This window comes from Diadema antillarum, unplaced genomic scaffold, assembly GCF_040938485.1.
Source record: "Diadema antillarum isolate AM-2024a unplaced genomic scaffold, OU_Dant_1.0 seq00000319_RagTag, whole genome shotgun sequence".
Lineage (NCBI taxonomy): Eukaryota > Metazoa > Echinodermata > Echinoidea > Diadematoida > Diadematidae > Diadema > Diadema antillarum.
In genome coordinates, this window is record NW_027271338.1 from 102524 (window position 1) to 129220 (window position 26697).

The 26697-nt window shown below is 38.6% G+C and overlaps 1 protein-coding gene across 1 annotated transcript in view; it reads left to right on the forward strand.

The window, feature by feature from the left end:
- LOC139730507 (uncharacterized) overlaps positions 1–26697 on the forward strand; it is a 217118-nt gene that overhangs the window by 74375 nt on the left and 116046 nt on the right. The window contains 14 exon segments of the mRNA XM_071641346.1: positions 1487–1606; positions 4407–4532; positions 5192–5311; positions 8161–8280; positions 11044–11163; positions 11951–12070; positions 12703–12822; positions 13497–13616; positions 14258–14377; positions 15063–15182; positions 16144–16263; positions 16546–16665; positions 21479–21595; positions 22314–22436. Of these exon segments, the coding sequence (XP_071497447.1) occupies positions 1487–1606; positions 4407–4532; positions 5192–5311; positions 8161–8280; positions 11044–11163; positions 11951–12070; positions 12703–12822; positions 13497–13616; positions 14258–14377; positions 15063–15182; positions 16144–16263; positions 16546–16665; positions 21479–21595; positions 22314–22436 (1686 nt within the window).

Genomic DNA, 26697 nt, shown 5'->3' on the forward strand with positions numbered 1-26697 from the left:
CAAACTTTCTTTGTTTGTTTATTGCACCCATAGTTTCCATAAAGTATTCTTTCTTCATAATATTTATAAACTGTATTTCATATTGGACAGTAATTTTTATGTTTCACTGTAATAGTAGGCTATATACTGTACTTATGACATGGTTCTCATGCTCTGTCAACTTTAATCAATCCTACATGGTTCATTCAATCTTATTAATTTGGTATCCCAACACATCAACTTCTTGTAATCTTACCTCTTTAACACTCTAGAAATCATACCGTGCGTATCCAACCCATGTCAGAATGGAGCAACCTGTTTTGATCACAATGGTGGCAGTGGATATGTCTGTCTTTGTGCTGCTGGATTTGAAGGAATCAACTGTGAATCTGGTACTTTACTTTCAAATTTCCTCTTCCATTTCCTCACATTGTGATGATGGTCACTTTTGATAATCATTTTATGTGCTCAAAACACTTTTTGTTTAATTACAACCATTGTTACCCTAAAGTACTATTCTTTCTGAATAACATGTTGTAACTCGATTTGATTTTGAAAATATATTGGAGAGTGAATGTTTCATTTGTACAATATCCACTATACCTTATTTATAACATAGTGTAATTTCCAGGCTCTCTCAACTTCAATCATTTCTATTCCACATATTCAAACTATGTAATCCTACCTCTCATTCTCAGAAATTCTGCCGTGTACATCCAACCCATGTCAGAATGGAGCAACCTGTTTTGATCAGAATGGTGGCAGTGGTTATGTCTGTCTTTGTCCTGCTGGATTTGAAGGAACCAACTGTGAATCTGGTACTTTATTTTCACGTTCTGTTTTCCATTCCATCTTAGCATAATTATAGTTTTAATCAGGCACCTACCATTCCATCATTTTTACATTGTAACATTATTTGATGTTGAAATTATATTGGACAGTAAATGTTTCATAATAGTGATTGTATTCCATATACTTTATTTATAACATAATTCCCATGCTCTGTCAAGTTCTGTCAATTTTACATACAAGTAGTGCATTCATTTTCATCAAATATTTCATCCCACACATTCAAACAATCTTAATCTTCCCCTCGCCATAGAAATTCTACCATGCGCATCTAACCCTTGTCAAAATGGAGCAACCTGCCTGGATCAGAATGGTGGCAGTAGCTATGTCTGCCTTTGCGCTTCTGGATTTGAAGGAACCAACTGTGAATCTGGTACTTTACATTGACTGTTTCTTCATTTTGTGTGTGTGTGTATGTGTAAAGTCATCATCATGTTGTGCTCTTATAGAATGCTTAGGTTTCTTGAATCCTTGCTTGTGGATGGTCAAACGTCTTCCATGTTCCTTTATGCATGCATCTTTTAATGATCTATGTGTGCTACTCAGTCATATGTTTCTGTAGATACATGTATCTCTGTCCTACACATGTTCTGTTGTGTTATCATCAAATTTCTATGCACTTTTTTGTCAAAATATTGTATGCTCTCTTCCATGTTAGAAATTCTACCGTGTGCCTCCAACCCATGTCAGAATGGAGCAACCTGTTTTGATCAGAATGGTGGAAGTAGCTACGTCTGTCTATGTCCTGCGGGATTTGAGGGAACCAACTGTGAATCTGGTACTTTACTTTCTCCATTTCTTTTCTGTTTCCATCTTTTTATCATGTTCTTATTTCGCAAAATACTTATTTCACTCAATAGTACATTTACATCAAACATCAGTTATGCTACATTTTTTTATACACGTCCTTCAAAGACGCATGTGCATTACTCAGTCTTCTTCCACTATTTTCCTGATTCTTGAATTGATGCCATTATCACATTTTGACTTCATTTAGTCCCTAATTCATATTGAATGATCACTTTCCAGCATTTCATAGTAGTGCCTCATACCTCTATAGTTATCATAGCATGTCTTTGTGTTTCCTACTGTTTCATATCTTCATCTATATCAAGTGGTACATGTAGTTTCACGCAATATTTCTATATCTTTTACTCTTCATTCATACACTTTACCCAATCTTTTATACCAGAAATTCTGCCGTGTGCCTCCAACCCATGTCAGAATGGAGCAACCTGTTTTGATCAGAATGGTGGCAGTGGATATGTCTGTCTCTGCCCTGCTGGATTTGAAGGAACCAACTGTGAATCTGGTACTTTCCCTTCTATTGTTTCTTCGAGTCGCTTTGTTTGCTTGTAAGGTTGAGAACTTTGACTCTGTCAAGTGCCTACTGTTTCTCTGCTGATACCAAACCTATCTATTAGTTACCTTTCGTGTTCAATTCTACACCATAGTCTGTGAACATATCCCCTGTATTTCATTGATTAAACAAATCATTTCCTAATCGTATATAAATCACAATATTCTTCATTTGTAAGTCATATTCTCCATATTCCTGGTATCTTCTATCATTGTTAGAAATCCTGCCCTGTGCCTCCAACCCGTGTCAGAATGGAGCAACCTGTTTTGATCAGAATGGTGGCAGTAGCTATGTCTGTCTTTGTCCTGCTGGATTTGAAGGGACCAACTGTGAATCTGGTACCTTTCTTTCACTGTTTTTCATTTAAAGTCGTTGCTGTATAACTTTACATGACTTGTTTGTATTGCTTATTTCTTCCTTATTACTGGAGTTTCCTCTTTAATAACTACCTGATCTGGTAATCTCCATATGTATTAATGTGTGTTTATCTTACATGATTCTGATATACATTTATACTAATATCTACATTTAACATTTCATATCTTTTGTGTTTGTTTCTCGTTATGTGTGTCTGTTTCATCAGATATTCTCGCATGTGCCTCCAACCCATGTCAAAATGGAGCAACCTGTTTTGATCAGAATGGTGGCAGTGGCTATGTTTGTCTTTGCCCTGCTGGATTTGAAGGAACCAACTGTGAATCTGGTACATTCATTTTACTGGGTTTTTTTCTATAAAAATCTAGAATTTTCATCACTCTTAAATGTGTTTTCACTTTGTCACACTCGAAATTGCCAACACTCTCTTTGCTGTGTACAATCGTTCTCCTAATCTATAAATGAAAGCATGATTTTTATGTTACTTCCCTTCTGTGTGAAAGGTTTGCCATGTCAAACTAGTTTGTATTCACTAACATTAGGAATCCAAACTTGGTCAAATTTTGTAATTTAAATGCAACGACACTTGAGAAAAGGTTTCATGTCATCTACAGCATCCATCCTGTGCAGAAAATTCAAATATTTGTCGGAGTATGCCACATGCCAGCAACCCAAATCTTGGTCCTGTTTCAAACAACGCAATCTACATTGTCTGAATTCATAATGAGTCAATAATTGGGTACTGTGTACAAATCTGCAATGTTAATGCTTCTCGTGTTACTCTGTAAGTGAGGGAACCAACTGAAATTACAGGCCCATATTCACAAAAGGTGGTTTAAATCAAAGCCATAGTTACTTTTAGCCCATGGACTTAAATAAGCATGAAATATATAGGCATACTGTTAACATGTGCATACACATGTATCAGGGAGGTGGAAGAGAGACCTCCCTGCATGTATCAATGCACAGTTATGGTTGGATGTCTGTCAGGACACATTATGCTATCAGTCACACACTTTTATGCAGAAAAAAATTTGCATAAATCCTAGGCTCAATTTAGACAGCCTTTGTGAATACAAGCCATAATGTCAAATCAAACAATGCCAGCATTTGCCAGCATGGGTTGATGACTTCCACCTGCTTTGGTCCACAGCATCACCTTCGTGTGACAGCGACCCCTGTCTGAATGGAGCAACCTGTTTCTCCAACACAAACTCTAGCAGCTACGTCTGCCTCTGTGCCACCGGCTTCACTGGAACGAACTGTGAAAACGGTAATTTGCAAAAGCTGCATCTTGTAGAAAATATTTATTGCATTTTTTATTTTTTGCTGTAATAAAAAATTTCATGCGTTAAAATGCTGTTACAATTGTGCGTGATACAATGTAGGTTCATGCATACATTGTATGTAATGCCCATTCTTCGTAGATAATGTATCTGTCTTGATTGTGACTAATTGCCCATAAAGTGTACTGTAGGTGTGCACTATCACACTGTGGCACAAATTATCTTGACCTGTATTTTTGTATGTTTGTATTTCTCTTTAGATGCAATGCTTGTTTTCACACTTTGATGCACCATCCACCTCTTATGAATTTTCCATGAGTCAGGATGCAAGAAAAATTATTGCTGCATGAGATATACAGTATCCACCGTATGACATTTTATCAGGCATCGATGATGAAAAAGCACACACAGTTTTAACTTGAATGAGACTAATTCTTGATTAACACTATCAGAATTAGATGTGATTACTCTATACATCGGGGTGTTCCAATACACTTGTCTATTTTTACATGTCAAACATACTGATGACCTGGCATGTGTCTCTTTCAACCCTACAGAGCTGTTAGTATGTGAGAGCAGCCCGTGTCAGAACAATGCGATATGTTTTGAACACACCGACGGAAACTCCTATCACTGCCTGTGTCCCACTGGATTTGAGGGCAAGAACTGTGAAACCAACACAGGTATTATGCAATATGTGATTGAAGAATGCCACTTTAGTCCAATACACTACAGTGTATGTTGTTAAAATGCTGTGCAGTGGGATATGTCTGCTTTTCACAGCAAAGGCACTGAAAGTATGACATATTTGTACGTTAAGCTTTTTTTCATATGAAATAAAGACTAGTTCATGTTCTTCTGCCAAACCATGCTTTAAGACCTTCATAGAGTTACATTTGTCCATCCACTACATCTGTGCACACACAATAAGTGTTCATTAATGAATTACTTTCAATAGAAAACAGAAATATATTTTGTAGGGTTATTTTTCAATGCATGTATACAAGCTGTGAAGACGAGTGTTAGAAAATATACCGACTTGCAAATAATGCACTCATTGAGCTCAAAAGTTCTACTTGTGTGTATGATTGTACTTGTTTTTGTGATACATGTATTTACTATGTAGTTTGAGTTTTGTTGCAAGAACTGATGAACTTTTAATCACAGCACTTCAGCATTTCTGTGTGAACATTTGTGATGTATTGGTATTTACAATGTAGCTTTGGAGCAATGGTAGTTCTGATTTGCATGAAACAGTGTGTGCCCACCATTTGCACTCAGTACCAGCCCAAAACCAGACAGATTGTAATGCAAGACAATGTTGTGCCACATTCCCCTACAGTTACTCTTGCCTGCGACAGCAGCCCATGCCAAAACGGAGCCACGTGCTTTGAGAGTGGACAGATGCAGTCCTACGTCTGCCTTTGTCCAGAGGGCTTTGAAGGCGCCAATTGTGAAAATGGTATGAGATCTAGCGTTTTTTTAATCCCTGCTTCTGATTTAATTCATTCATGTCCATTGTGTCATCTGCGAATACCGTGATGGAGTAGATGGAGACAGTGGATACATGTACACATTTCCCTCTGCCCTGCTGGCTTTGAGGGAACCACCAATGGATCCAATATGTCCCTTGCTGTGCTTGTTTTTTCTGTGGATTCCAAGCTCACACCATACTATTTGACATCAAGCTTGTTCCTTTCGATTCATTTGACTGTAGGAATGCTGTATGAATTCACAACACCACACATTTCTGCACAGTTTTCACACTTCTGTTGCTCTTATCACTTCTATATCTTGAAGACCACTTACATGTAGTTTGCTTTAGTATTCTTCCCATCTTGTTTTAGACGAATAACACTCTTTTACATAGATTGAGGTGTCAATCTCTATCTTGAAATGCTGATTTGTCTTATACTAATGATGCACAGGATAGAGTGTGTTAGTGAAGGTGCGGCGCGCTCGAGAGTATTGACAATGGTGCGACATGCACGAGGCGCAGCCAAGTGCATGTTTGCAACCGTTGTCAATACTCGAGAGTGAGCCGCACCTTCACTAACGCCACGAAATAATCCTGTGCATCATTAGTTTTATAAAATGGGTCGAAAACTAACAGCATTATTCACGTACCTTTGTGGGTCAATACCAGTCAGCTACATGTAGCACTCGCTCAAAAGTCAAGATGTCCGAAGATGTTCGTCCCAAACATTTACGCACGTCGCACTCGGAAATCCCGCACACTCACCTAGTACTGTACGTACGTACGTATAAGAGTATAAGTACGCCACGTACTGTTATGCACAAGAAAGGCCGCCGGCTGTTGTGGCAGCCCGCGGCCCGAACTAGAAGTTGTTTACAGGATTGACAGCGCGTATAGTAGCGCGTGACGCACTTGTAACGACTGATTGAGTGCGCACTGCTAGTGTAAAACATTGTGACGTACGTCAGGCCAGGGAGGTGGAAGAGAGACTCTTCTTAGTGCTTACCTGAAGAAAATAATGCACGCACACGTGACTCATTTCAGCGCTTCCAATTGGCTACATTCTTGAACCCATTTTATAATAGATGTTATTGCATCTTATTTCTGTCTCATCTTTTTCTAATCTTCTGCACACCAGAAATCCTTACCTGTGTCTCCAACCTCTGTGAGAACGGAGCAACTTGCTTTGATCTCAGTGGTGGCAGTGGCTATGTCTGTGTCTGTCCTGCTGGCTTTCATGGAAGAAACTGTCAAAATGGTACTCTTCTCTTGCACTTGGTCCTGAAGTTATTTTTTACATTGACTAAAAATAGTCAATTAACTCTGATACTATATGTGACCATATAGCTGAAAATCAGCAATAAGTCACTAGTTACGATTTTCCATTAATATACCAAAGTGTGTCATATGGATTGCCCAACTCAGAATTTTTAAAGTTTGTTCTTTACCCAGTAGAGTAATCTTTTCCCTTCCTATTGCCAAATTTAGCAGCTTGAAACAAAACCGAAATCAAGATATTAGAGTTTTTTCTGGGCTATATTTTCTTTGCATTGGTGCTGCTTTCACTAGGAAATAGAAACTTTTCATTGATACTTCAGCACAGCATACAACGTACCTGGGGCCTGTTACATAAAAGTTACTATTATGGTAACTTTGCCATCCAATGGTAACTCCCATGGAATTCTTGATTTTGATTGGCTGTTGAGTATAGTTACCATTGGATGGCAAAGTTACCATAAAAGTAACTTTTATGCAACAGGCCCAAGGTGTTTAATGACCTTATCTTTATAACACCTCTTTATAGCACCTCTTTCACTTATTTCAGTCACCTTTTAAATGGGTTAGGATGGTCTAATTTTAACAAGTTACACATCAATTTTAAAACTTAGAGCTTACTCTTTAAACTTCATAAAAAATTGGAAACTCATTGTGGCCTACAGTCTTTCTTGTTGGTTTTGAGCATGACATTCACATGCACTGTAGTGTTCTTGGTTTCCATTACCACTCTTTGATTAATAACATCAAGATTTCAAGGGGTATCTTGCATGCCCCTTTATATCTAGTTTTGTGTGAGCAGCTTGACTTTGCATTCTTTCTGAGTTTGTTTGTTTTTATTTCCTAAAAGACTCAACATATTCTTTTTTATGTCTTTCAATTTTTTTTATGCCTCCGCCAACGAAGTGGCCGGAGGCATTATTTATCCTTATGTATCTCTCCTCCTTTTTATTTCAATAGAAATCTTTGCTTGTGCCTCTGACCCCTGTCTGAATGGAGCAACCTGTTTTGAAAGCAGTGGTGGTAGTAGCTATGTCTGTCTTTGTCCTGCTGGATTTGAAGGAACCAACTGTGAATCTGGTACTTCCTTCTTCTTACTTGTTTTCTTCTTTTTCACTTTTATTATCATTTGACTTCATTATGTCTTTCTGTATAGCTTAAATTTTTACTGCCTTTACTGCTACGTTTCCTTTCTCCTGTGTATCATCTATCCTTTATTTTTTAAACTTCTATTGCCTATATCTTCTTGTCTATATCAGAAATCCTTGCCTGTGCCTCCGACCCCTGCCTGAATGGAGCAACCTGTTTTGAGAGCAACGGTGGCAATGGATATGTCTGTCTTTGTGCTGCTGGATTTGAAGGAACAAACTGTGAATCTGGTACTTCCTTTCTTCTTACTTGTTTTCTTCTTTTTCACTTTTATTATCATATGACTTCATTATGTCTTTCTGTGTAGCTTAAATTTTTACTGCCTGTACTGCTATGTTTCCTTTCTCCTGTGCATCATCTATCCTTTATTTTTTAAACTTCTATTGCCTATATCTTCTTGTCTATATCAGAAATCCTTGCCTGTGCCTCCGACCCCTGCCTGAATGGAGCAACCTGTTTTGAAAGCAATGGTGGCAGTGGTTATGTCTGTCTTTGTGCTGCTGGATTTGAAGGAACAAACTGTCAAAATGGTACTCTTCTTTTGACATTTTTGTGCTGATATACTCTTCTCGGAAGTTGGCAGCAACATGGATGAAATCTGACCATGTGACTCCTTCTTGAGGGTGCTTGATATTAAATTTTGTTTTTGGCGTTTTGATTCGAACAAGAAACACACATTATGTAAAGCGTGCAGCTTCACTCTGCCTATCTGACTTTTACTTCATATTGTCTACATCCTTTAGTTTTTTCTTCTAATCTTTTCCTGCTCTTTTCTGTTGTATTTCCTCTTTTTCTTCTTCTCCTTTTTTTTCACCAGAAATATTTGCCTGTGCTTCCAACCCGTGTCAAAATGGAGCAACCTGCTTTGAGCACAACGGTGGCAATGGTTATGCCTGCCTCTGTCCTGCTGGATATGAAGGAACCAATTGTGAATCCAGTACGTCTCTTTTATGAACACACAAATAGTTTGTTTGTTTGTTCGCAGAGACTGTTTGTCAGTCTCAAAGTCTGTTTGTTTTTATTTACGTTTCTCTGTGGGATTTGGTATCTATCCAAAGTTATGTATCTCCTTTATCCACACTTTATTTTACTCTCCTTTGTCCATGTAATCTTGATCCATGTATTGTGCCATCTCTGTTCTATCATTTGTGACTAAAGAGCTCCTGGCGTGTGCCTCCAACCCATGTCAAAATGAAGCAACCTGTTTTGAAAGCAATGGTGGCAGTGGATATGTCTGTCTTTGTCCTGCTGGATTTGAAGGAACAAAGTGTGAATCTGGTACTTCCCCTTCCACTGCTCATTATACCCCCGCCAAACGAAGTTTGAAGGGGGTATATAGGAATCAGCGGACGGTCGGGCTGTCGGGCGGTCGGTCGGGCGGTCGGGCGGTCGGTCGGGCGGTCGGTCGGGCGGTCGGGCGGTCGGTCCATTGCAAATCTTGCGTCGCGAACTACTTCCTCAGTTTTCAACCGATTCCCATAAAACTTGGCACAGATGTGTGCCTTGGGTTGTAGATGTGCAAGACGTATTTTTTGACAGTACCCAAAAGTACGTTGCCATGGTAACGGCATATTATGGGCAAAAATGGGTACAAATCTTGCGTCGCGAACTCCTCCCACAGTTTTTGATCAATTTTTATGAAATTAGGTACAGATGTTCATCTGAATATGTTAATGGTAAAATATAGGGCAAAATGCTTCATGGCAAAACTGCTTCATCAGTGTTCTTCCAATTCTCATGGAATTCATATTGAATGTTTGTCTTAGGATATAGGTCAGCATGACACATTTCTTGACAGTGACAAAAAGTATGTTGCCATGGTAACAGCTCACATATTATGAGCCAAAATGATGGAAAATTTTGTGTTGCAAACTACTTCCTCAGTTTTTGCCCAATTTCCATGAAACTTGGTACAGATGTGTGCCTTTGGTTGTAGATGTGCAAGACGCATTTTTCGACAGTACCCGAAAGTACGTTGCCATGGCAACGGCATATTAATGGCAGAAGATCAAGGAAAGATCTTGCGGATTTAACTACTTCCTCAGTTTTTTGACCAAAGCTTATGAAATGTTGTTTTGACCAAAGCTTATGAAATGTTGTTTTGACCAAAGCTTATGAAATGTTGTTTGGCAGGGGTATAACCAGTCGCTGTAGCGACATTTCTAGTTTTTGTCTGTTTCATTTTAATATCAGATTGTGACTTGATTAATGTCTATGTGTGTAAGAGAACTTTTCAACCAATCAACTGCCAAATTGGTACATTTTTATTTATTTTTTTTTGTCTAAGCTAAATGTTTCGTTTTATCTGTATTTGCCTGCTGGATTTAAAGAAACCAGTTGTGAAGCTTTTGTTTGCCTCTGCTTGTGTTTTTCTTTCTTGGCTCAAGAAATTTCAGTAAATTATGACCTCCCCCCCCCAAAAAAAAAAAATAAATAAATAATAATAATAATAATAATAATGATAATAATGATAATTATAATGAATAGTAACGGTTTTAGATAAGCAAGTGAGGTGTTACTGAACACTTCAACAAATAATGGTCTATTATCTTGAACATCCAGTGTGGAATGCTTATCTTTATAATGGGATTCTACAGGTACATACTGTACACTCACATTAAAACACACTGAGGATATATTACATTGTATCTACTTCATGTGCAGTCAAATTTGAACATATTATAAGCACACTCTGTACATGAAGGTAGTTATGATAATATCATAACTTTCTTTATCATAAGGAATGGTTAAAAACACTTTATCTTTGGTGCTGATGGTAACAGCACAGTGTCATGTGGTGCATATCTTCAAACAAAAATTAGAAGATTGAATTTTGCTGTACCATCCAGAGATTGATACTGAATATAATGAAGTGAAAGAGTCACATCCTTTTATCATATGCATGTTTAAACAAAATGAATGCCAGATAGGTTTTAAAAGTTCAAAGTGGGCTTTTCCTGATGTTGCAGAGCATTTTTGTTCTAATCATTTCCCATAAACTCGTGAATGTTTTCCATTCAGGGTGTTTAACACTGATTGAGTACATAATATCAGCATATCACATTTTTTATAAAACATCCTTTCAGTATATCACATACTGTACATGTATAAAAATCCTTTTGTCTGCATATTATTACATCTTTATTATACCAAATCAATGTTTCTAATTCATCTCAATTATAGTAACTCTGTGATGCCCATATCCATACATGGAATTTCATATCTTCAGATTAAATGTGCCTATTTTACATCTACTGTATGTATGTTCTGTGCTGTGTGTTTTATTTTGTTAGAAATCCTTGCCTGTGCCTCCAACCCCTGTCAGAATGGAGCAACCTGTTTTGATCACAATGGTGGCAGTGGATATGTTTGTCTCTGTCCTGCTGGATTTGAAGGAAATAACTGTCAAAATGGTACTTGTCTCTCAAAAATTCTCCTTTTCTCTGTAATTTTTTGTTTGTTTTGAGATGGCTTTTTAAGGCCATATGACTCTAAATGAATGACTCTTTTTTCAAGATCATTGCATGTGTTTGAGATGCTAAGAAGGAACGATCTGTTTTGAGCAGAGTATTAGCCATAGCATCAGTTTATGTTTTTCTCTGTCCAGGATTTGCAGAACCTAACCATAGATTTAGTGAATATTTATCTGAACTCAACAGCATTATGCATTCCTTATCCAGTACTTCATCAAAATTTGTGAATAATTCATTTAATAGAAAAAAAAAATTTCTTTCTTTCCAAATATTTCAAAAATATGCAAAAACAATGCTGTATTCTTTTTCTCTTAAGTGTGCCTTGTGCCTCCAACCCATGTAATAATGGAACCACCTGTTCCAAAAGCAGCGGTAGGGGCGTTTATGTCTGTCTTTGTCCTTAATGATTTGAAAGAACCGAACGTGAATTTTGTGTGTTCCATAACTGTAATCATGTACAGCTGTACTTCTTCTTTATTTTCTTTATTCAATATATGCTCAATACACCTATTCCAAATCAAGATGTGTTTTCTTCAAAATATTGTCCCCTTTTATCAAACCTCAGATTTTTTTTTTTTTTTCTTTGCCTTGATTGACTAATACTATAACTTCACATGGCAAACTGTATCTGTTTCCTATTTTACTTTAAATGCTTTACTTATTCATAGTTTGTGATCTCAAGTTTCTTTCTCTTCTCTATTTTACTTCACATTCTGTCTTGCATAAGAAATCCTTGCCTGTGCCTCCAACCCATGTCAGAATGGAGCAACCTGTTTTGAAAGCAATGGAGGCAGTGGATATGCCTGTCTTTGTCCTGCTGGCTTTCAAGGAACCAACTGTCAAAATGGTACTCTTCTTCCATGGTTATTTCATAAACCTTTGATTGATTTGGACTTCAGGTCTGTCAGTGTTGGTGTCTGTTTAGATTTTGAAATCTCTCTGACTTTCAAGCAGTGCTTCTTACAATTTACTTTGTTAACTTGCCTCAGAACTTTAAAAACCTTTTCACTAAGAGTTTTTCCAGTCTTGCTTGTATGCTATAACTCCTTTATCACTAAGTTTTCATTTCAGCATACACCAATTTCCTATTTTCATTGATTGCCCAGGCACTTATGCTCTCCTTTCCATAATTACTTTGATGATGTGTGTGTTCATTAATACTTGTGCTTTAGTCTTTGCTAATTTAGCAATATACCTGTAGCACATTTGTGCCAGATGTGTCCTTGAATTTCTTTCTAAATCTTGATAGAAATGCTCTTCAAAATATTATCCCCTTTTATCAAACTTCAGAATGCTTTTTTGTTTTATTTACTAATACATTGTACAGTACATTTCAGGGTAACTTCACATAGCCAATGTAACTGTTTCCTACAATATTTACTTCAAAGCTTTTACCTATTTAGAGTTTGTGATCTCAAGTTTCTATCTCTTTCTGATACAATGTATCTCTATTTTACTTTAATATTTGTCTTGCATAAGAAATCCTTGCCTGTGCCTCCAACCCCTGTCTGAATGGAGCAACCTGTTTTGAAAGCAATGGTGGCAGTGGATATGTCTGTCTCTGCCCTGCTGGATTTGAAGGAACAAACTGTCAAAATGGTACTCTTCTTCCATGGTTATTTCATAAACCTTTGATTGATTTGGACTTTAGGTCTGTCAGTGTTAGTGTCTCATTAGATTTTGAAATCTCTCTGACTTTCAGCCAATGCCTCTTACTTTCTTAACTTGCCTCAAAACTTAAAAAAAAAAAAAACTTTTTTCACTGAGTATATTCCCAGTCTTGCTTGTATTCTATAACTCCTTTATCACTAAGTTTTCATTTCAACATACACCAGTTTCCTATTTTCATTGATTACATGTACCTGAGCACTTACAATGTGTATGCTATCCTTTCCATATTTACTGAAATTGATGATAATGTGTGTGTTCATGAAGACATGGTTTTTGCCAGTTCAGCCATCTAACTGTAGCACAATTGTGCCAGATGTGTCCTTGAATTTCTTTCTAAATCTTTGTAGAGATGTAATCATTACATTGACACCTCCTGTACATGTATATCATATTTCTACTCTGAAGATGTAAACTGACAATTATTTCTTTTATATTCATTCTTTGATCTGTATTCAAACAGGCAAATCAGAATGTTTCTCTTTCCCTCCTCGCTTTCTGTGTTTTTTTTTTCTTTTAGTTTCATAACTGTAATTGCTCATGATTTTTTCCCCTTTTCAGTCTAAGACTTGATTTGGTGTCTACCCTTTCTCTGTCTTCATTAGAAATTGCCGCCTGTGTTTCTGACCCATGTCAGAATGGAGCAACTTGCTTTGAGCACAGTGGCGGCAGTGGCTATGTCTGTCTCTGTCCTTTTGGATTCCAAGGAACCAACTGTGAAATTGGTTTGTTCCTTTCTAAACCCTACATGTATTTTAACTCTTATTCTGAAGCATTTAACACCTTCCTACTGTATATCCAGCCTGTAGAGAAGCATTGTTTCAAGCATTTCTCGTAAATCTCGTCTTCCTTTCTGAGATTAGCAGATAAGGTTTACTTTGGTATCTTTACAAATTATTCCACAATATATTAGTTACATTCAGACAGTGATCCTTAATCTCGAGGATAGCTATCTTCGACGATAGGCTCGGACCCCGTAACTATGAGACATACACATGTAATTATTCACTTGATGAAGCTTATCCTCGAAGGTGCAAGTGTAGCTATCCTTGTGGTTAGGCTCACTACTCACTGTTTGTTCACCGAGATTCTGGCAATTTCAATGTACGTGTACTATTAAAGTAAATAGTACACAATATCAGTGTATCCCATATACACATATAAGACAACCTTCTGTCTGTTTGTGTATATCATTACATCTTTATTATGCCAAATCAATGTTTCTGATTCATCTCGATTATAGTACAACCTTAAATTTGTGACGTCCACAGCCATACAGGTCATGTAATTTCATATTTTCTGATTAGACATGCCTATTTTACATCTACTGTATGTATGTTCTGTGCTGTGTGTTGTATTTTGTTAGAAACCCTTGCCTGTGCCTCCGACCCGTGTCAGAATGGAGCAACCTGTTTTGATCACAATGGTGGTAGTGGATATGTCTGTCTCTGCCCTGCAGGCTTTGAAGGAAATAACTGTCAAAATGGTACTTGTCTCAAAAATTCTCCATTTCTTTGTAATTTTATTTTTCTGTTTTATTGTGGATTTTTAAGGCCATATGACTCTTTAAGTGAATTACTCTTTGTCCAGTATCATTGCAAGTGTTTGGTATGCCACAATGGAGCAGTCTGTTATTAATTAATATTAGCAATAGCATCAGTTATGTCTTCCTCAGTCCTGGATTTGCAGAACCCAACCAAAAATTTAGTGAATACATTTAAATTAATTTCTCAACTCGACAGCTTTACACATTCCTTAACAAGTGCTTTATCAACATTTGTAAATAATTTATTCAATTAAAAAAGAAAAATTTTACATTTTCTTTCTGACTATTTCAAGACTATGCAAAACAATGCTGTATTCTTTTTCTCACTGTAGTCCCTGTGTCCTTGTGTCCTTGACTTTCTTTCTAAATCTTTATAGAGATGTAATCATTACATTGACACCGTCTGTATATCATATTTCTACTCTGAAGATGAAAACAGACAATCATTTCTTACATGTTCATTCTTTGATCTGTATTCAAACAGGCAAATCAGAATGTTTCTCTTTCCCTCCTCGCTTTCTGTGTTTTTTTTTCTTTTAGTTTCATAACTGTAATTGCTCATGATTTTTTCCCCTTTTCAGTCTAAGACTTGATTTGGTGTGTACCCTTTCTCTGTCTTCATTAGAAATTGCTGCCTGTGTTTCTGACCCATGTCAGAATGGAGCAACTTGCTTTGAGCACAGTGGTGGCAGTGGCTATGTCTGTCTCTGTCCTTTTGGATTCCAAGGAACCAACTGTGAAATTGGTTTGTTCCTTTCTTAACTCCACATGTATTCTAACTCTTATTCTGAAGCATTTAGCACCTCCATGATTGACATCTTCCTGTATCCAACCTGTAAAGAAACTTTATTTAGAGCATTTCTTGTAAATCTTGTCTCCCTTTCTGAGATCAGCAGATAAGGTTTGGTATCTTTACAAATTATTTTACAATATATTAGTTACGTTCAGGTGGTGATCCATAAAATCAAGAATACGTTGTAGCTCTCTTTGAGGATATAAGCTCTGGCCCCCTAGCTACTATGTGTACTCATACAACAAAGTTTATCCTTGAAGGAAGCTATTCTCGAGGGTAGGCTAACTTCCCCCTTTAACTATGAGCAAGTCACACTTGATGATAAGACCACAGAACTGGGAGTGTCACGGTGACCCCAGAACTAACGAGGGTGTAATATTGTAGTTTTTTACTCCATTCAAACAAAGTACAGTCGTAGTGTATTTATGTTTGGGAGGTTGACCCAGAAGAAGAGGAAAATGCGGGATGGGGGAGGGGGGATGAGTTCGCGGAGAGGTCATGCTTATCTACAAGTTCCTATCAGCAAGTTCTGTCTACATGATGCGTAACTACGAATGGAGACCCCCTGTGGCTCATTGATAGAGCACTAACCCTGAAATATCTCATGGATAGACTCTGTATCTTCAACTTAACTTCAAGTTAGTTATCAACAAATGCATCCACACGATGCCTAACTACGTGCTAATCCTTGGAGATACAATTATAGCTATCCTCGAGGTTAAGGATCACAGTCTTAATATAACTTATGTCTCTTAAGAGAAATGACATCAAGTTACAACTGTATTTGTCACTCTGTTTTGCATTTTTATTGATTGTGAGTGACATAGTTTTGTGATACCAGCATTGAAACTTTCTCTTCTGTTATCTGCAATTGAATTCAATTTTGTGTGTTTGTGTGTATTTTTTTTTTTAGAAACCCTTGCTTGTGCATCTGACCCCTGTCAGAATGGAGCAACCTGTTTTGATCACAATGGTGGCAGTGGATATGTGTGTCTCTGTCCTGCTGGATTTGGAGGAACCAATTGTGAAACTGGTATCTAACACTGTTTCTTCTTTGTATGTCTGTTGCATTATCTTATGATGTAATCAAATCAATACTTGATACTTACAGAGTACATCAGATTTTTGGTTTTTTTAATCAATTTCTCATTATCTCATACCATAGCGTATGTACATTGTTCAACTGCCATCTTTGCATTTCACCAAATTTCCTCCATCAGTACAATATTTATGACAGTCCAGACTAAAGTCTCTTCTATTGATAATCTGTCACATAAGTTATACCTATCATGTACATTCATATCTTTAATCTCAGAAATCTTACCCTGTGCCTCCAACCCCTGTCAAAATGGAGCAACCTGTTTTGATCACAATGGTGGCAGTAGTTACGTCTGCCTCTGTCCTTCAGGTTATGAGGGAACCAACTGTGAATCTGGTACACTTTCATTCTTGTTTTATCTCCACAACTGCATGCCATTTCTTTCTTGGTACAATGCACAATTTATCTGATCTATCATAGTGTAGAGATTGTTTGCTAGATGTCGATAGTTTTCTACTTCTGTAGACACTATAGTGGTGATGCACAGTATGTCTCTTATCTGTGTCCGTGTCTTCACATGTTGTCATTTTAATCCCTTCATTTTTATTTATTTTTTTTGCCATCTGCATATTATGGTACATCTCACCAAATAATTCATGGCTGTTTGTGCAGATAACCCATGTCTGAATTGAGTAACATGATTATTAAATGAGGACGAGTCCCGAGTATACTTGGGCAGTTGTCTATGGGAAATGCGTGTTGTACATGTAGCAAGATCAGTCCATCCTCAATGGGTGAAAGTTATCACAGTTGTGGTAGTGGTTGTGCTTCTGCCCTGTCAGTTGTAAGGATGCCAAGTCTAAATTGCAGACTGCGTCTCCTTGCCACCCAGTCTTGTGTGTTTTAACAATGGTGTGTCGCTGTTAACACTGACAGTTTTCATTCATTGTTTCTGCATGGTGAAAATTAATGAATCTCTTGAAAAAGCATACAAATTTAATTTATCATTTATAATGATGTAGTCATCAAAATGTAGATATCAAGCTTCTCCGCTAATTCTTTAAAGTTGATGTTAGGAGGCTCGTACCAAGTGGTAATACCTGTACTTTGTCATCATTGTGTACTGAACCTATTTGTGACTTGGTAACAGAAGAAACAAATTTGATACTTTCCATTTTACATGGGCTGTATACGGTACATCAATTTCTCAGATACAAGTATGATAGTGTCTTCTAGTAGGCTGAATGAAAGATGCAATGTCTATGAGAATATTGAGTTGTGGGCTTAATACCTCCCCCCCCCCCCCCCCTCCGGCTCAAGGTAGTACTTGCATGTTAGATCATGTTTCTCAAGGTCAGAGCAAATCATACCATGCTCACTTGGACCATACATGCTGCAGAGAATGAACCGAGGGAGTACTTATTCACTGTCATGTGTTTTTCACATGTGTTTCATACTCATCGTATAACCTCAAATGAGCTATATTACTGCAAATTAAGTGCTCTTTTGAATCATGTGGCTGACTGATTATGATTGCTCAACCTATCTTTGTTAGGCTCTTTGTGGTTATGGGCCCTGAAACATCTTAAACAGTGTGTAATGGAGTGTCCATCACCCTTCATACTTTTATACCAACCACATTAACACAATGAACCAAAACAAGTGTAAGCAAGTAATGTCTTGCTAACTTCTTATTCAGTCATTATAAATCAGAAAATTTTGTATCAGCAAAAAAAAAAAAACACCATGGATACATAATTCTACTACTTATCATCACTGTGCTTCACCTTAGTGTAGAGTGTAGTAAAGAAAAGTTCATAGTCAATAGAAGTAACAAGCAAATTCGTTCTAGATGCATGTTTGTTTGTAGTTGTGCACTCTCATTAGAATATTGCTCCATGCATGTTTGCAGTTTATATCATCTTGTATGTAGATTGTAGATAAATGGTAGTATCATAACATAAGTTTCATCGTGTGTATGTAAAGTGAAGTATTCAGTGTGCCTTGAGAATTCTGCAGAGTGGATTTAGTGCATATTGGCTTTGTAGTACTGCTATTTTTATCATTATTTCCAATCCATAACGGTGCTGAATGGTATAGCTGTGCAAGGTAGTCGTGTTAGAAGATTAATCCATGACGTTGCAACTTTCTGTCAAACCCACGCCAGAGGTGGACAGATGTTCATCCCGCCCATGTCTCAATGGAGCCACATGTGTCAATCAGAATGATGGTTCCATAACATGCCAATGCCCGAGAGGTTACACTGGAAGACTGTGTGAGGGCGATATCAATGAATGCGCAAGCACTCCCTGCCTTAACGGGGGAGCGTGCCTGGACGGAGTTGGCGAGTACCGCTGCCTTTGCATCTTTGGTTGGTATGGCGATCGCTGCCAGGTGGAGCTGGATGAGTGCTCTGCGTCTCCGTGCCAGAACGGCGGCACCTGCATCGACTTGATCGGAGATTTCTCCTGCAAGTGCCCGCCTGGCTGGGCGGGCAGGTTTTGCCAGACGCAACTTCTCGAATGCAACAGCCAGCCGTGTCTGAATGGCGCCACGTGTATTGACTTGACTGGTGGTTACGAGTGTGTGTGTCCCGCCGGATATAGTGGCACTCACTGCGAAAATGTGACAGTGGCCGCCTGCCAAAGCCACCCATGCATGAATGGTGCAACGTGCGTCGAATCAGCCGACACCTACGCTTGCATTTGCTCACACGGATTCACGGGAGCCAACTGCGAGACTGAAATAACCAACTGTGCCGATAATCCTTGTCTGAATGGGGCTGTGTGCCAAGATACCTCCGATGGCTTTCGTTGTGTCTGCAGCTTAGCATACACTGGAATCTTCTGTGAAATTGGTATCTCAAACATTCATGTGTTCATCTTGCATCCAAAAGAAAGGAAAAATGAATAGATTAATTATATTCATGAGATATGTGACCATGGGGTTTTCAAGTGATAGCAGACTTACTTTTAGAGCAAATTTTGTAGAGTTTTATAAAATCATAGAACCTCACATCATGACCATTACTACATATATGCATGTATTAATTCATATGTAGTTTATGCAAGAAAAGCTTTGCAAAGCACTCTTATTCACTAACTGCATCTTCATTATTCCATACTCTGTTTCATTGCACATATAGAACACAAGTAGCATGAATGTTCATGTGTATATACGACTGTATTTATGTATTTTTTGTGGGGTAGATTACCTGCATGCACATTTGACCCTCACTGAAAATTGTTTGTATGTTGCTTTTGTTTGGACTATATGTTAGTTGAGCTATATGTGTCCTTTCAGTTGCAGTTTGTTTTTGCTTTCAAGCTCACTCGCCCCCCCCCCCCCCCCCCCCCACCACTACCTTAGTGATACATGATGCAGGCATAGTGAAAGGATCTCAATAGCGTGTACATGAATATCATTAATATATGTACAGTATCCTGACGTGAAGTAAGTCTTGTAAGACAATTCAAGAGTGATTGAATTGTGTCGGATGTAGAACACCAGTGATGGAATGAGAAAGACAGGTTTGTTACTTTTCAAAAGATAAATTATCGATTCCCCACCTTGTAGCTGATTGACACTGCATTTGTGTGGCAAGAGGCATTATTTTTGTGAGTTTTCAAGTTCGTTCATATCGGTCCATTTGCAAAATTCACAAAAATAAAGTCACAGGAAAGGATACTGCATAAACAGTATAGAAATGTGGTGTAATCATTCCTACAAACCATGCTCGCAGAATTACCGAGCAGAAAGTTAAATGAAGTTTTCTTAGGTACTCAATCCTCCAAAAACTTTAGTGGGTCAGTGTTTTGATACCCTACAAAAGGAAGTTAGAATTGAAGGCAGCTTTTGTAGGCATACACCTATATGTAGTTGCGTAGATGGTTTCAAAATTGAGTGAGGTTAGAGTTGCAGTCACTCTTAATACACAAATGAATAGTAGTATTGAATCATTAATGATAATACAATAACTTTTTCAGAATGATTATGGATGTTAAGATTGGACCATAATAATAGTGTATCACATTTGATTGTTCAAAGATAGTTTTACACAATAGATATTAAAAGTTCTTCGGTTACTCTCGCGATTCACTTCATTTCATTTCCTTGTGCTCAGTGCAATTATTCTGGGAAAATGTTTGCCACGGTAACTGTTTCCAATGAAAGCAGAATGAGCTGCTGGCTGTAGAATGTACTTCATTGAAATGAAGCATTCTACAAGTTTAAAAAAAAATTGCAGAGTGCTGGAAAGTCCTAAAATCTGTGCATCCGAAATTTAATTGCTCTCTGCTGCTGTTCCTGTAAATTGCGAATAAAATTTGACCCTAAGTAAGAGCCATATACTGTATCATTATGTCATGGGATGTGATGTCTCGCCTAACCTTAATTGTGTATAAATGATATGTATATTTCACACTTACAACCCTTCAGTGGGCTATCACACAGGGCTTGTAGAGTTGCATTAGAGTGGCATACCGAGTATGCCAAAATAGGCCATATATATACTCATTAAAAATAAAAAATTGAAGGAAACAAGTGATTGCCAAAATGAGATTAAAAATTCTTTTTTTTTTTTGCAAATTATTGGATCCAACCTCAAAAAGGTTTTTTTGGGCATAGCAAAGTGTACTTTTGCCAGTGGTGGATCCAGAGGGGGGCACACCGAGCGCGTGCCCCCTCTTTATTTTTTGTTAAAACAAAAGAAATAAAAAGAAAAAAAATTGGGGGGGGGGAGGCGTGCACGCGCCTTTAATTTTGTAAAGGTGCCTCCCGTTTACAGAATTCCTAGATCCGCCTCTGATTGCATAAGTATTGGCATACAGTATCGTAGTGTTGTGTACTATTGTATATGCAGTAGGCGTGGCATACAGTAGCATAGTGATTCGTACAGTGTATGCATGTACTGTTGTAAATCTTTATGTCCTGTGCTCCATGCCAAAAGTATGTGAAAAAATCGTAACATGTTTAATATTTTGTTTCCCTTGGCGTATTGTTACATACATGTAGGCCACCATAGGCACAGTGTAGGGCAGCGTAATACAGTGTAAATTGTAAGCTCAATGTAGTCGATACGCGACACTACGCAATTAACTCTACTTAGGCCTGGTATGAAAGCCCTTTTACTTGACCTTTCTACCACGCATGATCTTTCAGTCACTAATTGGCCATGTAAGTCTCTATCACTTTTCATTCTCTCCTACAGAAGTGGCAGCCTGCGACAGCAACCCCTGCCAGAATGGCGCCACCTGCTTCCAGGGGGTGCAGGGAGGATACGCATGCCTGTGTCCTCCAGGATTCGAGGGGCTCAACTGTGAAACAGGTACAAAGACCAATGCCAGTATGGAGTTTGCTCAGTACCAGTAGTAATCTGTCTTCTAACTGACATGTGTACAGAGGGTAGAAGATGCCTGGTGCTGTCTGCCTGTTTTAGACTTGATGTAGGATGGAACATTTGGAAAGGTTTAATAATACAGGCCCTTAACCATTTGATGCAGTGTTGTCTTCCTTTAGCCTCTCCTCCTTTTCATCCTTTACAGACAGAATTTGTTTGAGTTTTGGGTGATGTGCTAGCATAATGTATTCTTAGTTCTATATGCTTAATGTTTTGGGGGGTTCGTTGTTGTTGTCGTTGCTATAAATATTTTTCCTCTTGTACTCATCGCCAAATCTTCATGTTTTGTACTGTTTTGTATTGTACTCACAGAATGTACTGTAAAACACTATATTTTTGCGGCATGAGATTTTCGCGAATGGGAGCCGACAGCCTTATTCGCATTGTGAAATTTTCACAAGTTGCCCCAAACATTCACATTGCATATAGTTTAGACAAAATCTTTAGGATGCATTTTAATTTTGCAAAACTCGGCTCTCGCGAAATTTGTGAAATTAAAATGCACGCGAACATTCTTCGTTTACAGTATATGGATGTTAGAAATTATACAATCAGTCTGCATCAGGTTTGAAAGGTACAAGAGCCAGAGGGAAAAGTGCAAAATCTGTGATCATTTATTCACATACTTCCTTTTGCCCCTCTGCAGTGACACAAGTTCCTGCCTGTGAGAGTAACCCATGTCAGAATGGAGCCATGTGCTTTGAAGGATCCGGCGGAGGCTATCTCTGCATGTGTCCAGCAGGCTTTGAAGGGGATAATTGTGAAACAGGTATGGATTTTATTCAATAATTGTACAGATACCGTACAGCTGTATGTGCCTGGTCCTTTATCAGTCTTCTTCACAGCATTCCATTCATATGTTTACACAAATATATACTTCAGCTGTGATTACCTTCTGATGTGGAGCATATGATAGACTCGAGGCAGTGGTGTAAGTTCCCAAACCCACCCCCACCTTCTGCCCATGCCAGCAGATACAGATTAACCCACCCATTTACTGCGGGAACTCCTGGTAGATTTGATTTCATTTTCCACTTCAATTGACATCTTTCTTTGTCCTTGTTTGCTGGACACCATACAGAAGTACAGACATTAGACCTACAATCGCATCAAGCCTAACTCTGGCTCAAAATTATTATATGCTTACTCGTAATTGGAGGACCAGAACCATGCATCCTATGGGTTGATGCAAATGAAAGATGCCTATATACAATGTACATGTATTAATGCAAATGAAAGGGAATTGTGATGCATTTATTCTTAGAGTAATTTACTATTGATATCCATTGTTAACATGAGGCACTTTGGCATTCAACAGTGGCACACATAATCCTTATGCTGTTTGCCATCTGCACACACACAAAAAAGGAGATATTGAAGAATACTGCATGATGCAAATATACAATGTAGCTTTGGATTTCACAAGTGGCAAGGCAAATATTCTTTGAATTAGAGACACATGAAATGAAATGTTACTGGTATATCAAACAAAATATCATGTAAGAAAGTAGATTTCAGTGCATGTGTGCTGTACAAGCATGAAGTTGAAAATCCACTAATTATGCCCATCTGCTGTCGTCTACAGCTGAACATCAGCACATTCTGTATTCAGACTGTGTAGCACGGTTCATCAATATGTGTCTGTCTTCAAGCATACCCTCTAGTTTCTGCATAAATTCAAAAGGATATTTAGTCAATTCCAGGTTTGTTTCATAATATGTCTTTATTGAAATCCTCTTACTTCAGAATTCTCTGTAGGGGTGTGGTATCTGCAAGACAATAAATGCCACTGGCAGTGATAGACCCATGAGATGATGTTACAGTAATAACTCTCTTTGATCCTGGTTTCATTGCGCAGTGCAATGTATTTATTGATACAGACAGCAATGAAGTGTGTGTATTAATCATCTATCATCATGCATCACCCATCATTTCATTCATAATAGAAATCATACCATGTGCTAGCAATCCATGTCAAAATGGAGCAACCTGTCAAGAGGAGCCAGGAAGCTATGTCTGCCTGTGCGCTCCTGGCTTTGAAGGTAGCGACTGCGCGACAGAATCTTTTGAATGCGAGAGCAACCCCTGCTTAAATGGTGGGACTTGCCTGGATTTCATCAATGGCTTTGCGTGTCGCTGTGCTGCCGGCTGGATGGGTGATCTATGCGAGGTTGAGGTGCTGGAATGCTCAAGTAATCCATGCTTGAATGGCGCCATATGCATGGAGCTGATCGATGGTTACGACTGCATTTGCCTCGTTGGCTGGACAGGAACTCACTGTGGGACAGAAATCTTCGAGTGCGCCAGCAATCCATGCGTGAACGGAGGTGTGTGCATGGACCTGATCAACGCATATCAGTGCAGGTGTGCACCGGGTTGGACTGGCACACATTGTGAGCTGGATATCATGGAATGTGTGAACCAACCCTGTGCTAACGGAGCCACCTGTCACGACCTTGTGAATGGATTTAGTTGTGAGTGTGCTGCGGGCTGGACCGGACAGCTGTGCGACTTGGATGTCGCAGAGTGTGCCAGCGATCCCTGCATTAATGGAGGCACCTGCACAGACTTGACCGACGGCTACAGCTGCCAGTGTTCACCAGGGTGGACGGGTACTCACTGTGAGCTGGAAATCATGGAATGCATAAACCTGCCATGTGAGAACGGCGCTACATGTATTGACTTGATCAATAGCTATGAGTGCGTTTGCTTGCCCGGTTGGACGGGACACCTCTGTGAGCTTGATATAGAGGAGTGTGCAAGCAACCCTTGTGACAATGGTGGCACCTGCATGGAAGAAAGCAATGGATATCACTGCCAGTGTGTGCCGGGATGGACCGGCCCCAACTGCGAGACCGAAATTCTCGAGTGCATCAACAGACCCTGCCGGAATGGGGCAACGTGCGTCGATTTGATCAACTCCTTTCTCTGCGTGTGCCAGTCGGGATGGATGGGAAGACTTTGCGAGGTGGACGTACTCGAGTGCGCCAGCGACCCTTGTCTCAATGGTGCCGCCTGCACCGAACTGACAAATGGATACTCCTGTGTCTGCACACAGGGTTGGGAGGGAACAGAGTGTGGTACTGAGATCCTAGAATGCGCCAGCAACCCCTGTCTGAATGGTGCAGCATGTGTAGATCTCATTGCAGGCTTCGAGTGCATCTGTACACCTCGGTTCGAGGGAGAGAGATGCGAACTGGGTATATTGCTATTTGATGAACTTTTCCTGTTGTGTTTATAACATGGAATGCATCTAATACGCGCTCGGAGTGATTGTTGCTTCTGTGTGTTGGCACATTCTCGCTACATGATCACTCTTTGATTTTTTCCCCAAGCACCACCTGCAAGACAGTGTTGCAATGCAGCAGCCCCACTGCTATGATTTGCCGTGATCACTGCATTATACAAGATTTGTAATTGCACGAATCTCTGCTTTTGTGCTCAAGTGTGCTATGACTTGATTAACATGTTTCAGGTTGTAATCAATCTGCAATTTCTGTTAAAAACCGATAATGACAGATTTTTTTTACTTTGTTAATCTTGCCATTTCATGTGGAAACACTGTGTGTGTTTGTAAATGTGTGCAAATGTGTGCATTTTCTTTTCTTGTCAGACTAGTGATTTCACAGCTATCCATCTGAAGTCTGTCATGAAGTTTACTGCCATATGGATATTAGTCTGATTTATCTGATCTTCTTAACCCTGCTGCATACATGTCTGTTGTGTAATGGCAATGCACATTTCTAGTTTGCCTGTTGCAGTTTTCCACCCATAAGACAGACTACTGTAAAAGTGGAAATTTTCGTGCATTTCGCACAACCATGCAGAAACTAGTGCGAAAATAAAAGCGTGCAAATATTTTTGCTTGCCGTATGTTCATGTACTTGTTGTCTTGATTCCGCAGAATTGAAAACTAGCGAAACTCTTCTCACCCGGCAAAGCGCGAAAAATTAGTCACGCGAAAATACCCACTTTTACAGTATGTTCTGAGAACTGATATTGCCTGCCTACTGGATACTGTACACAGCCTGACATCTCTTGCTTTGCTGTATTGTGTATTGCTTACATGTATTCCTCTGTTTTAAAAGGGATTGTATAGTTTTGGTTGAGACATAACTTTGGTGAGATAATGAAAAACCTTTTATGAAATATGAAAGAGCATGTAATTCCAAGAAGGATTCAATGTTTATTTGATGAAAATTGGTTTTGAAATGGCAGAGATATCCAAAACAGAGCAATGCTAATAAAAGGTGGGATCCACCTTTTATTAGCATTGCTTAACTTGTTTTACTTTGTTTTGCCAGCCATTCCAAAACCGAATGTCATTATATAAACTTTGAATTCCTCTTAGAATGGTATGCTCTGTATTTATTTCATAAGGGGTTTCTTGGTATCTTACATGAAGTTAAAAGCCAAATCTTCATCTCTACCAATACCATACCATCCCTTTAATGTCAGTGTTTCTTTGCAGTTTGATAATCCTTTGCAGTGTACTTTGTGTTGATGAATGGAGTGACCTTGCTAGTGTAGGGGAGTGACAATACGAATCCCTGATGTTTAGAATTTAAATGCATACATTATTCATAGTAGTCAAATTATTACATCAACAATAAGCAGGAAAGTAAGATTGTTTGGTGTCTATTTAAATTGATATTTCCCTTGAAAACTGTATTCTTCAGGTGTGAGTTTCTTCAATATGTCTCCATCTACAAGAGGGAGACAAATTGAAGAAACTAACACCTGAACCTTCACCCCTCTGAATAATGTCTTTCTTTCAACTGCATTCTTGCTGTGTTCTTGTGTAAAATGATTGAAGATACACATATACACTAGAAGCTCTTTGCAGAGAGCAAAAGGTGGGAAACTTCCTGGTTCATTGTTGCTAGTAACAGTTAAAATTTATTTCCTGCAATATGTTAGTTGATGTCACCAGAGATGAACATTTCACACAACATTTCTCAATTGTTCAAACTTTTGTGCAGTCTTCACTTTGAGCCTAGCTGCACTAATTACCATAATTCTTTCTCTGA